The 14013-nt window shown below is 35.0% G+C and overlaps 2 protein-coding genes across 4 annotated transcripts; both read right to left on the bottom strand.

Annotated features, from left to right (window-relative positions):
* Positions 1 to 5: 5 nt before the first annotated feature.
* Positions 6 to 5491, bottom strand: LOC140873711 (golgin candidate 6; the record flags this gene model as incomplete). The annotated part of the gene is made up of 18 exons (XM_073276930.1): positions 5268 to 5491; positions 5002 to 5054; positions 4798 to 4925; positions 4656 to 4708; positions 4013 to 4159; positions 3867 to 3940; positions 3725 to 3794; positions 3593 to 3646; positions 3102 to 3197; positions 2762 to 2812; positions 2576 to 2662; positions 2348 to 2461; positions 2192 to 2263; positions 1641 to 1826; positions 1301 to 1404; positions 1171 to 1219; positions 704 to 769; positions 6 to 506 (listed from the first exon to the last, which is right to left on the bottom strand). Coding segments are annotated over exons 1-18 (1929 nt in total), but the record flags the coding sequence as incomplete, so codon positions are not given.
* Positions 5492 to 9055: 3564 nt separating this feature from the next.
* LOC140873629 (homeobox protein BEL1 homolog) lies at positions 9056 to 13468 on the bottom strand. 3 transcript variants are annotated; one of them, XM_073276818.1, is made up of 5 exons: positions 12804 to 13468; positions 11558 to 12457; positions 10880 to 11262; positions 10277 to 10337; positions 9056 to 9953 (listed from the first exon to the last, which is right to left on the bottom strand). In XM_073276818.1, the coding sequence occupies exons 2-5, from the start codon at positions 12347 to 12349 to the stop codon at positions 9309 to 9311; spliced, it is 1881 nt and encodes a 626-aa protein (XP_073132919.1). In that variant the 5' UTR covers positions 12350 to 12457; positions 12804 to 13468; the 3' UTR covers positions 9056 to 9308. The 3 variants fall into 3 exon arrangements, with proteins under 3 accessions (XP_073132919.1, XP_073132918.1, XP_073132917.1); XM_073276817.1 differs by having other exon boundaries at positions 11558 to 12471; positions 12814 to 13468; XM_073276816.1 differs by having other exon boundaries at positions 11558 to 13468.
* Between the last annotated feature and the right edge of the window lie 545 nt (positions 13469 to 14013).

The raw sequence follows: 14013 nt of genomic DNA, 5'->3' as shown, positions 1-14013 counted from the left end.
AAATCAGACATACTGGCAGCAGTAGATCTTGACAGTGGTTTACGGGGCAGAGCTGGCTTTGCGGATGTAAAAAGCAAGCTCTTCTGCATTTCATCAAACTTCAGAAAGAAAGATGTAAGCCCATTTTTCTGGCTTATGGTATCAACAATACTGAAAGCATCTCTTCCACTCTCCGTGATTTTATTGTATATTACACACTCCCCTATGAGCACAGCAGCCAATCCCTTAACACATTTAGTCGCTGTTGGATTTGAAATTAACTCAAACAAGTATGTGAGATGCGGTCGAGAATCAAGGAAACACTGAACAGCACGTTGACAATCAGACAGCCAAATAACCAGAAGTTTCAATATAATTGGTAGGACATAGATAGACCCGGATGTGTTGGCTTTTCCATCATTACTCTTCATGGAAGAGGCAAGGGCCAGGTACTTCACCAGACGGTGCATCAAAGGCTCTGGGCCTCCCAGTGAAGGAGTAGGTGCCTCGAGGTCGATTTGAAGGACCTGCAGCAACTTCCACGTCATCATATATGTAAAAGAACATATTCTAGACTTCCAGCTACGAGTAAGGAGGAATGCTCTAAGTAGTATTGTGAATGAATTTTCCAGATAGTATTCTGCCAAGCTTGGATTAGAAACAGTGGTTTGCTAACCAGGAAAACTCCATAAAAGGAATTTAGACATGGAAATGAATTGCATACCCTCTCCTTGCAATGGATATTATCCTTCAAAATATGAGAAAGAACACTGGCTGCCCTACAGCAAGTCTGCACAAGAAAAACAAATTAAGAAATTCTGACCAGATAAGGGTTTGACATCATCAAGACAGTTAAGGTAGAGTAGAGGCGTAGAGCAAGCCAAAATAATGGGGCACATGTATAAACAAAGAAGGGCAAAAACCAAATCAGAGTAAAAACAGCACATGACAATAACAATATAAGGTGCCACATAACAGCCTCATCTTCTTATTTTTCAGACTCATCCCCGGTTTTAATATCCGAAATATCGAGACTAAATTGGATATTTCCAGGTCAAAAAATTAATTAAAATATTATGATAAAAGTTGGACGAGGTCATCTAATCCTTCTAAATAGACAAAGTTCTTGCAGATTTCTAAAGACAAAAAAATTCTCAAAAAGTGAAAGATCTATTAATTATATGGCATTACCTCAAGATCGCCATCACCCTCGTTCAATGTCAGACCACGGAGCAGCATGCTGCATTAAAACAAAATTTTAAAATCATTTAAATTCTGATTGCTGGGGTGGGAATGAATAAAAGATCTGAAACTAAATCACCTCCCAAATGACATATTGACATCCTCCTCTAGAGGAGCATGGATCATTGAGTGAGGTTGAGGAATTAAAGTAGAAGCCAACATTGTTTGACTGTCGGGATTTTTCTGTTCCAAAGTTGGCAGATCATAAAACAGCAAGAATTGCAATGAAAACATCAGAAGATACAACTAAACAAAACGAATTATTCCAAAATTATTTCATCACGATGTAAGGAAAAAACCAAAAAATGAGAAACACACGGCCACATACTACTGGACATATGGACCAATCTAAAATATACTTATTGCACTTGCTCAACAAATAAAACAGTCCACTCCAAGATAAGGCTAGTTAAACAAACCTCACAAAAGCTCTTAAAAACAGAGTCAGCTGCAATGAACTCTTGCATGCTAGAAGTTCTCAAAATAATCCGGAGAACAGAATTTAGGGCAGGCTCAACTTGTGGCTCCTCCCCAAGTACTTTACTTGCAAGGGCATCACGGTTCTTAGGGTGATTGATGACTAGGTCACCAATACATCTGAGTGCCTGACAAAAGTTACAGCATCAAAAGAAAACCACCACATTTGCACATTGAAAATGGTCTTGTACTTTGACCAATTAAGGAACATGTTTCTACACTCAACTCTCAAGTTGACAAATCACCAAAAGCTAACATGCTGACAAAAACATCTTAAAAGCATCATATGGTCCATCTTACAAACTAATCCAAACACAAGCAAAGTTATTTTTTCCGAACGAAGTATACATCGAGGGAAGTTTCCATTATTTTTCGTTGACAGATAATAACTTATTTTTTCAAAAGTATTTGGGAGAGAAGGAAACGAGAATGATCAGATGTGTGTGAATAAAGTATCAGAAAGAAATGCATTATTGTGGAACAGTTATCTTACCATACAACGAACAGCAACAGGGGCCCATTGACTCTCAACTCCCAACATCAGAAGATGATCCAATACCTTCCTCTGCAGTAATTAAAGTTAATTGTGAGAAAACAGTACAATGGGAAAATGTAAATTCTTCATATAAACTTTGAGCTTATAATGAACCTGAACCAAAACTGTTTTATTGGCCATCCTGTCGGTGTCTTTTCCAGGATCAGCTTCTGGATTTCCATGTAGGAGTAAATTAATAGTGTCCAACACACTAACAAGATTTATCGTCTACTTGCAACCAGTTCAAAAACGGCAAAAAATTAGAAGAAGATCACATGTTAGAGAGAAACTAAATCCTAATATCACACAAACAAAAGACCTTCAAGCACATTTTTGTTTTACCTTCTGCTGTGTGAATTTATAGGTGCTTCCTCTGAGCTTCAAAATCGAGATCAAAGAGTCAAAGCCCATTGTCTCCCTAAGTAACACCTATGCCACATTCCAATCCAATTCGAACATTAAGACACTAATCTAAATTTTAGTACTTATTGAGAAACAAAACGATAAACAAGTAACAGTGAGCCCAACCTGATTTGAGGCATTATTTCGAAGGAGATTGTTTAACAATTCGAGACAGTCCTGTTTGTCATCAAAATGCAGAAATATATAAGTAATAACTAAAGTCAGAGCTCAAAGAAAAATCTTCATATAAAATATTATAACATAAAAAGATTAAAGAATATAACCTAAGGTAGATAGAATTATGTACAACGATCATATCAGATAGGAGGGTGACTAATGAATCCACATTCTTCAATGAAAATTAAATAAAGCATGGAATACTGTACACAACAAGCATAACATCCAAAGATCGTTAAAAATGGCATATGAGAGAACCATGACATGATCAAAGTCTTAAATACATCACCTGCACAACGACACCACCTTCAGAACCTCCTTCCTCTTTGATGATGCTAAAAATCTTCTCAAATGCACCTTCAAAGACCACAATTTTTTGAATTTCCTGAATAGTAAAAACTTAATAAATAATCAGAAAAATAAAATAAAATAGAATTATCTGTTGATCTCTCATACATGGCACCATTTTTTTGTGTTTAACGTATAAATAAATTCAAGTTATATTTCACATGGCACGCGTCTTGACATGGTGGGATATCAGTTGGAATCAATTGCAACTCAAATAAAAATTTCCCAGTTATATGGCAGTATTATGAGTAGCATTTTTTCGTATTTTGATTGAATCGTGTCCAATAACAAACTCTTTAATTAATGGTAACTTTAAAAAAAAAAATCCTTTTTTGTTCTGTCATAAACATCCACACAGAAATCCTTCATAAATTGAGAAACAAGGAAGTATGTGAAATTATTTCAAATGGCTTTATAAAGGGAAACAATCACCTGAGCTTCACGAGTCAAATATGTAAGAAGTAATAATGCTTCATTCCGTATAACCTAAAAATAAGATATCTGTCAACTGGAGAACAATATGAAAGTTGTAAAGCAAAATATTAACTCAGTTTAGATAGATACCTCACGATCCATGAGCATATCCATAAGCCGAGTTACACCGCGTGGAGTTGTGAGAATAGCTTCCTGAAGACTGCAAATAACTCCAATGACCTACTATTTAATTTTCTTTAGAGGGATATAATAGTATTAAACATGGTTTTACCTGTTCGGAGAATTGGTTAGAAGCGCTGTCAATAATTGCAGAGTATAATATCGCACATAGAAATCCTCCTCTGCCTGCAAAGGTACTAAATTATGAAAACAAATAAATATGTGATCCAAGAACATGTATTTTTCGGTAAATTTTACCAGTAGACTCAGAAGAAGAGAAATGCTTTCTACTTCTCTAGATAGCAGATCACTATTCATCAAAGCAGGCTCAACCTCATTCTTCAATACTCTTGCATGTTCAACAGGGCTTACGGCACTTACAAGAGTTTCTAGAGCCCCTCGGACCTGACCATATCAATGAAAAATTTCAGTATCAAAGGAAAGAGTGAGAGATTGTTCATAGCCAATATGTTGGTCACAATCAATTCTACAGTAATAGCTGGACTCTGCAGCAATTAATGTTGTGCATGTATATACGTGGGCCTGTAGCCACTACTGAAACTCTGGCTCATGAGACATGAGGCAAGAAAAACAGTTGTAATCATTTAGGTTATATGACAACAATGCTAGGGGTGTGTAACATTTACACAAGTACAACATATTGCTGATATCAAACCTGGACCTAGGAAAATCTCTTTACACAAACTGCACTCATGAAATTGTAGATGTCACAGAGTATTGAAAATTCGTTCACTATAAATTACTGACTACAACAACTATATCAGCCAAAATGCCCAGACAAAGATTACAAATGGAAACTTGTCACACCAATATCAGAAGTTAAAATGATAACATTAAATTTAGGAAACGAACAAAAGTCAAGATGACAGAAGCTTCCAACCATTTCAACATCATCGCGCTCCTCCCGTAAAACACTCAACATTACTGGAAAGCCTGCAACAAAATTGAGCTGAAGGAATAAATCACAGATGAAACCAGAAGTAGAAAACACAAGCTATTCTGTTGAAAATAAATGAACCCACCCATTGCCCCAAAAGCTAACTGTGCAGCACGACTTTCAGCCACAACTGATTGAAGTTCAGACATTGCATTCCTTCTGTCCTCAGCCAGGACACCATTGCTAATGCGGTCAAGCAAGCGCTCAACATAACTATCAATACGGGCCATGAATAAGATTATCAATAAATATAAGCCAAAGTACCAAAAGTCAAAGCATGAAAAATTACCTATCGTCATTTGAGCTCGAACTGTCATTTCCAAAAACCCGCCCAACGACACCCTGAATTGAAATTAATTCAAATCGACCATACTTATAATACTGAATAAGACAAACTGAAAAGAAGAATTCAAAATGTCAAGAAACCATCGGCATGCATTCCAACTGGACTCCGCAAAATAAGACCTTCTAAGCTACAACTGACATTAAAAACTTGCGATCTAATTAAAAAAAATAAAAGCTAAGCCAAATAAATGTTGCAAAGCTGAAAAGTACCTGGTACTTGGATACTAAATCCATCCTTTTGCAGCAAAACAGTCAGAAAACTAAAATCACTGCAATGCACTATTAACAACAGAGAATCGGATTATGCAACAAAAAGCCAACAGAATTCGAAGCTTCCTAATTTCAAATTTGAGCGTAACCAATCCTCGTATCCAAAAATCCAGCAATGATTGAAGATTTAGGGTTGAATGAATGCCCTAAAGAGAGTGTTTGTCACCGTTACCTGGAAAGGGATCGACGATGGTCAGGTTGATTTGAACTCCAAGGATCGGGTCAAGATTTTGGATTTGTCATACTTATATTTTATTATCCTTTTGGTACCTTCATTTTGTCATTACTATCAAATCAGTACCTTAACTGTGCTTTTTATTTGTATCTTATCTGATATTTAAACTATAGAAATAACAAGTAAAATTTGTTTTCGTAGTCTAAGAGTGCCGAATGAAAAAGTACTCATAAAAATAAACATGAAATTCCAACTACAAAATTTTTAAAAAATAACTTCAAATTTGATTTAAAGGTAAATGAGAAGTGAATTAGAATTGTGCATGTATTCTCTGATTTATCCCCTTACAGGATATTACACTATCAGCATAGAATTAATAAGCGCTTTTTGTTTCTTGTGTTAAAAAAAATTGAAAAAAAAAGTAGCTTTTTGTTTGGACTTCTTTTATTTCTTATTGAAAATAATATGGGTCATTGAATGGCCTAAATTCATTTTAAATGGACCATGAGGCCCGTACTTGATTCAAATTTGCTTCTCTTTTTAAAAATTATGCTTGGATTGATCATGCATTATCTGATTTATCTCCTTGCATGGGAAAAAGAACTTTTTCTTTGGGCTTCTTCTATTTGTTATTGAACATATATGGGTTATTGATTGTCCCAAAGCTATTTTAAATGGACCATGAGGCCCATAATTGATTCAACTTTGTTTTTCTTTTTTAAAAATTATATATATGTTTGGTGCGGACGTTCTCCCATGATTAAAATGTTTATGTCACCGCAACACTAGTTGATGAAACTTTTCGATTAGAATATAAAAAAAAATTCGATTAGTTTCTTTTTTTTATAACTTTAACAATTGGAAAAAATTGATGATGAGTTTTCTTAATTATTCAAACTTCCAGGATGGTCGAGAGGGTTATTGGGATGCAAAATTTAAACTAATTTAATATCGTTATCCACGATGTTTCGGAAGCAAATTATGATGATTAATAGCACCAATAAAAAAAATTTGGGGCCAAAACCCAGCTATATGATTGATTGATATATTTAACAGAAACATTTGACGAATGCAATTAATCAATCTCCTCTGATATTCTCTGCTATATTAAAATAGGGGGTCCTATGTTGATTGATGATTTAAAAAATCAATAATTGGAGAGGGAGGAACGGGCTAGTGCCCTAAGTGGGCTCAAGTAGTCATTAATGTGGCCCATGCACAGCCCAAGTAGTCAATGATTTTTATACCTTTCAACTACCATATTCCCCCCACTCGTGTACTTGTGAGGCAACTGGCATGCCACAAATTACAGAATTAAATAACGTATCATATATGCACATGCAAACTCTTGCGGCCTCAGTAGATTAGGGACTCTCAAGTACTATGCCTTTCTTTTCTTTTCTTTTTTTTACCTAAACTCTTTCTTTGCGGTTTTGGTTATTTATACGATTAAATTTCACCATGCATAGTACTATATATATATATATATGTATTTTGAATTTGGTAATTTTAGTTTTTTTTTCCGATGAAAGACGATCCAAAAGCAAAAAAACGAGAAACCTACTTTTTGATTCTTGGGTATTTCGTGGCAAATTCGTTAATGCAAGGCATAAGAAAAACGTCAGTGCTTATTTATCACGTGTTGGGGGCAATTGACTAAACAATATAAACACATCGATAGGACACCCCCATTAATACATTTGTCCTCTTCAGCATGACCTTTAAACCTATATTGTCATCTCCTGTTCACTCGATTGAGCAATCCAAAATGGAAAAAGAATATGGTCCATGATTTTTAATTAAAGAAAACTTTTCAATTTTTTGTGCACTTCTTTTTTCTTATACAAATTGAGGAACTTACGGAAGTATTCTCCAAAAGTATCGTGTTTTTCGTGTGTAACGAGTATATGTTTAGCACACCTTAATTTAAAAAAATTGTTCGCTTTAATTGGCATAATACATGAATTCTTAATTAATGACATCACATAATTTTTGTGAGACGGTGTCGTGGGTAAAATTTGTGAGATAGATCTTCTAATCAGGTCATCCATGAAAAAATATTATTTTTTATGACAAAAATATTACTTTTTATTATAAAATAAATATGACCAGAGTTTGTTCGGCTTACGGATAAAGATATGTGAGACAGTGTCACAAGAGATCTACTCTTATGTCATTAATTAAGCTAAAGAGACTATATATTCATAATTAGCGTAGTAATTGAAACATCAAATTCTGGCCATGTTTTCAATTTTCTTTAATCCTAAGGGTCTAATTCGTCGCTAGGGATCCCTGAAAATTTGATGATTAAACGCATTATTGGACTTTAATTACATCAATTTAGTTTCAGATGGAGTTAAACGAAAAATATCTATAAAAAAATGATATTTCGTAAATAATCCGGGTTTTTTTATCCACATGCTAATTATTGATTTTTTTTTTTTTTACAATCAACGTTATTTTAATGATCATATATAATTTCAATAAAAAACAAATTAGTTACAAAAGGAGTCATAATTCATAATTTTTAAATAATCGAAAATGGTCCTAGCTAGCTAGCGTCCGCAACTGTTTTCATAAACTTTTCATACAACGTTTTGTAGGATAAATTAAGAAAGGGGGAAGTCATTCATATCTCCTTGGAAATTTTTAAAGTAGCAAAAAATATATATCCCTTTGTTGACTATTGAAAAGTAATACAATTCTTTTGGAGAGAATGGAGAGGAGGACCACAATGATGAGATTATATATCATGATTTTTTTTTCTTTTGAAATTTGTAAAGATGAGAAGTCCTCATCTTAAATCGAGGGTCTAATATCCTTTGCAAATTCAGGTGATTATATTTTATTTAAAAATAATAATAATTTCTATTTTCTACAATATATTACGAGGAGGTTTTGATATATTGTTATGCCTCCCTCGTTCTTTTCACCTTTTCATAACTATTTAATTACAAAAATACCGTGTTTACATTTTTCTTTGTGTTGTAGTGGATATTTATTAATGAAAATAATATATTTTTATTTCATCATTGGTGGAGTAGGTGAACTCTTGGCCATAGGTCAGGAGTTCGATTCCTTCTGCCAACACCTTCTTGGACTAGTTTGTCACACAGGGTTTGCCTAGTGCATGTGGTTTACCTGACTAGCGTAATTTGTAGGCTATTGCGTTAATCCGGTGGTTTACCCATAGCGCACCGAAAAGTAACGGTTGCGGGTTCCCACGTCATAAAAAAAAATCTCTTAATGACTCAGATCCTTCCAAAAAGAAAAATGGAAACAATAGAAGTAGAACCATAAATGTTTCCATCACTCACTTTGAATTATCAAACCCCAAATGAAGAATTAGAATGCAATTGAAAGAAGAATGGATAGTCTTATATTAAATGATTTTCCACAAATTTCGTGGCTAAAAATTTGTTTTTTCAACATGGTAGATGGCACGTAACAAATACAATATGATATAATATTTAACGTATTTCACAATTAATTAAATGAATGAAAATGGACGTATTATAAATCCATGATTCACGTGCAAAGAAATTTAAGCAGATCAATTTCATTCATAACAAAACACCAAATTGCACATAAATATGATTTAACCTATCCCAATATTTTATGTATACCACATGTAAAATATATATAGGTTTTACTACTGCAAATCACCGAACCCTTTTTTCCTTTGAAACTCCCGGCAAAATATCTTGGCCGACAGAATAGAAACTTTCTTGAATTCTTTTTTATATATATAATAAAAATCCCTTTTTTTCTAAAAAATTTTCTGGGAAAAAAAAAAATAATAAAAATCATCCAGCCAAATCATGCAGCAGCTGCGCCCCCATCAAATTCCTGTATGGCAACGGCTGGCTTTCGCTATCCAAAAGCGAATACTGAACCGTTTGGCAATCTTCCATGTGATCTCTAGGGTAAAAGATCGAATTTTGAGACGTGGGAGAGAACGACAAACTCACCCCACCATGCTGCTGCAACCCCAACGTCAACGACACTCCGCCGCCTGCCGCCGCATAGCCGTGGACGCCGGTGGCGGCGTTCTCGACATAAGAGCCCGTTGCTGCATGGTGTGCGTACGATGATGAGAAGTTGAGTTCCATGGCACCATATGAGTCCGCCACAACTCCACCGAAGGGCTGGTTTTGCACTAGTTGGTGGTTTTGGAGAAGGGTTTTGTTCTTTTTGCCGTTGTTCTTCTCCGGATTGTTGATTATGGAAGATAGGCAGTCGGAATCGATTCGTATTAACTGATCGTGGGTTGGCTTTTGATCTTCGTTTATGGAAAGATTTTGATTCTGCAGGCTTTCGTTTTCATCAAGGTTTTCAATGTCTAAAGCTCCCGCCACGCCGTCTCCGACGTCTTTCAGCTCTTCTAAGTACATTTCCTCCACCATGGGTTTCCATAGCCTCACTCTTGCATTAATGAACCAGTTTGAAACCTGAAGATGGACCAAATTAGTAGCAATTCATAAAAATTTGAAATTTTTCTGTATAATGATATAATATTTTATCATTTTTTTGATCGAATTAGTATATAGAGGAGAATGTGGTTGCTACATCTTTCCTGTCGCTTCGTACGTGATTATTTGAAATATAAGGTTTTTATTAATTAAGTCCTAGTTAAATGACAAAAAAATAATGAAATAAAATAACCTTCATTGAATAATACTTTAATCTTGGGGCTTTATTTAATGAAGATACGGTTAGTTTCATTGCATAAATAAATACATGAAGTTAATAAATAAAAAAAAAAGGGACTTGCCTGGCTTCTTGAAAGACCTGTTTGGCGGGCTAAAATATGTTTATCGACATCACTTGGATACCTGCAAAATTTCAAGAAAAAAATCAGCCTAGCTAGCAATCATAAAATTTGGATATATATATTTTTTAAAATCATTAATTGGCATTTATTTTCGTGTCATGTGAGTTTGTACTTGTTTCTCTTGAGAAAAAAAGATATGAAAAAACTTGAGTGGATGAGAGTGAGAGAGGGAGATGGGGTCCTATGGAGGTTGAAACAGAATCAAATCCACACAAAATATAACAGAAAGATCCAAGAAAATTCCCTAAAAACAAAGAAGAAATACATGGACGTCGGAGCTACCAATGTACACTAACACAAAAATGAACTGATCGAATATTCTTAAATGGTGGGGGATAGAAAACTAACAAACCATATATGCACCGGCTTACGTTTGCAAAACTAGTGATCATTTGTAACAAGAACCTGAGTATACTAGAACAGCAAGTGGAATGTTTTCTTTCCGTTGGAGAATCTGTATGGAACACTACTTGCGTATATATAAAACATACGATTCATGATCATGTATATGAGTTTGTTTATGAGGAAGAGTAGTGAAATTACGGGTGAAGGAAGTGCTCGAACAGCCAAGCACGTAGAACGGAGACCGATCTTTCGGGTAGGCCTCGTTGAGGTCTCCATGGATGAGTTTCCATCATGCTCATTTGTTGGAATTGTCGATGTTGCCTTAAGGATTGATCTATAAGTCGTAATCTTGGTGTTTCTCCTTTGCTTGTTCCTGGAGCGGTCGTATCTTTGTCTCCCATTGCCTTTTTTGTGGCCTTAATTTGGCTCACGATTCCATCTCTTAAGCATCTGAAATGCCTCGACATAGCCCTCGAAGCTAAGGCCGAGTACACTGTTGCGGCGCCATTTCCCGCTACTGATTCGAAAGATGATACCACAGCCTTCATCTGATCACAGTAGTGCTTGTACCTTCTATCCACCTAAAACAGTCAAAAGGGTAAAAACAAAATCATAGCAAAGAGGCCAAAGTTGCAACTTTTCCATGAATTTTAAGGTTAATTTACAGCAGAGATAAAGACTGAGAAACTGAAACAAGAATAGATGGTTCTAAAATTAAATGGAACTCCGGATTTGTCACCATGTGGGCATTAATGAAAGAGAGTCCCCCCATTCACTTTGTTAGTTCAGATTTTAAATATCAGTAATCAAAGATTGCAAAAAAAAAAAAATGAAAATAAAAATTTGATCTTTAAAGAAAGATGTACACAAATATACCTCTTCCAGCATATGAAGCAACTTGGCTTTTCTTTTCTGCAACTCCAAAAGGTCAAGAGAGTAAAGTGATTGGTTTTTTACGGCACTTTCATCATCATGACACTCGCCATTTTTCTGAAACTTTTTCTTTGAATTTTCATCATTTTGCTTTGTCCCAAGATTACAAAACTCATTCAGAAGCTCCTGAGCCGGCCCCAAGAACTTGGAATTCCCAAAATGGAAGAACCCCGACATCAAATTTGGCTGGTTCTGAACGTTAATAGACCTAGAACTCGACGGACCAAATCTCAAATCATCTTGTTGTCTGAGTTCAAAAGATTGAAGCCCAATAGTGGAAGGATTAGATGAACTCAAAGAAAGTGAAAGACCTTGGCTTGGCCTTTCATTACCTTCACAAGGAAACACACATCTCAAATTGGAATCATCTACCATCAACCTGTTTTGATGGAAAGAATCTGGTGAAATAATATTCATTGTCATGTCCGAAATCGCAGCTAAATCATGCGGGTAAAATTCACTTGAACTGGGCTCGTTTATCACTTTCGAAGAAGATGAACCGGCATGGTTTCCAGGCTTGTTGAAGAAAGACCCTCTCCACAAAACCGAGCTGCTATTTTCTTGGTGCAGATTCTTGGGAGGAAACCCTATCATCTCCATTCCTGCAGTTAAATTATAGATCTCTGAGTTGGGCTCAAAAGCCTGCGACTGGTTGATCAAATGAGGAGTCTGCATATTTGGGTTCCCACTTGAAGATGAATCAGAATAGCAATATCCAGTTGACGAACCAGCCATACAAAAGCTATATCACTATATATATATGCAGATCTTGGTGATGATCTTGCTTAATTTCTTTCTTTTAGCTTCTTCAAAAATCTTGACTCAGTCCCTTAAAAAACTTGACTTGAATCATATATCTGAAACACCAACCAAGATCCAACCCGTTAATCAATAAACAAGAGCCTAAACCAAAAGATCGATCAAGAAAGCTTGTGTTTGGAAACAGTAAGATTTCCATAAATGGAAGAGCATACTATGTTCATATGTTTAGGGTAACCATATATGGTGGTGGTGGGGAGAATCATGGGTGGTGTAACAATAACAAAACAACTTTAAAGAAGAGAGAAAAATATATAGATAATGGTGGGTGAGAAGCCAAAAACAAAGCAAATGGGCCAAAGCTTTGGAAGAAATTAACCAAACAGAAAGAAGAGAAAAATTGTTAACATTACAGAAGCGAAAAAAGAACTCATGCTTACATTAATTCTTCATCTCATATGATTTCTTTTGCCCCTCTCTCTTAAAAGAAAATAGTGGGACAATATACATACATACATACATAATACATACAAAATAGACTTCCCACAAGTGTACTAAATATAATTAATAAATTAACCCTAAAGGATCCACTCCTTCAATTATTTAAACCCTCCAAGATCTTTATATTCCTTTTACCATCCCCCACTTATTAATTTTCACATGAAACTAAACTCTCATTTATTTAAAAAAACACACACACACACAAGAATCATGCTAGAGACAAACTACATATTCATGAGGTCAAAATTTCAGGTAAAAAAGCGTTATCATGCATGATAGGCGTAGCTGAACACAAGTTTCTTTGATACGAATCCCCAGAAGTGAAGCTAAACTATAGACGCAGCAGGCTTTTTCAGATATGGGTACTGTGAAACTGGTGGAGTTGTGGGGCAAATTATCTGATCAAAAATTCAATACAACAGTAAAGAAAAAGATTATAATTAAGGTGCCAGAGAGATCAGAAGAAGAAGATAAATAAATAAATAAATATTAATAATATATGAGTTTATAATAATGGGAATTAGATGCCTCAATATTATTGTGTTTTGCAAAATGTTCCCTGTAATAGGGCCTGTGAGGGGCATGATGGATGAGTGGTCCTTGTACCCCAACTAATTCTAATTAAAACCATTCTATTAAAGCCATCCACCAATCTTTTCTCCTTTTTCTTTTTTTTTCTTTTTTTTTTTTTTGGTTTTCTCATCTTCTTATTTGGGACCATATAATTTCCTTCTTTCTTTCTAATTTTTATTTATTGATTTAATTTCTACGATTTTTTGTGTTCAAAATGCCAATATAAACGCTGAAATATGGCGTTCGAGATCGTATGTTCGACCGTATTTTTCTTTCTAATATGATGATGTTCATGATGATATATTGATCAAGCAAGAGTATTTGTTTAAGGAAAAATAATTTTTTTGGTCCATTAACTTGTCCATGTTTTGGTTTTGGTGCATTAATTTTTTCGATGTGGGTTTTGATACACTAATTTTTCATTTTCTGTTATTTTTGGTCCAACTGCATACGTGTCATCTTCTGATTGGTTCATTTTCTGATTGGTCCAAAATGATGACATGGACTAATCAAAAGCTGACACGTATGCAGCTGGACCAAAAATCACAGAAAATGAAAAGTTAGCG

This window comes from Henckelia pumila, unplaced genomic scaffold, assembly GCF_033568475.1.
Source record: "Henckelia pumila isolate YLH828 unplaced genomic scaffold, ASM3356847v2 CTG_80:::fragment_1, whole genome shotgun sequence".
NCBI classification, from domain to species: domain Eukaryota; kingdom Viridiplantae; phylum Streptophyta; class Magnoliopsida; order Lamiales; family Gesneriaceae; genus Henckelia; species Henckelia pumila.
Note: the sequence above shows the minus strand (reverse complement) of the source record. Positions and strands in the feature narration are given on the sequence as shown.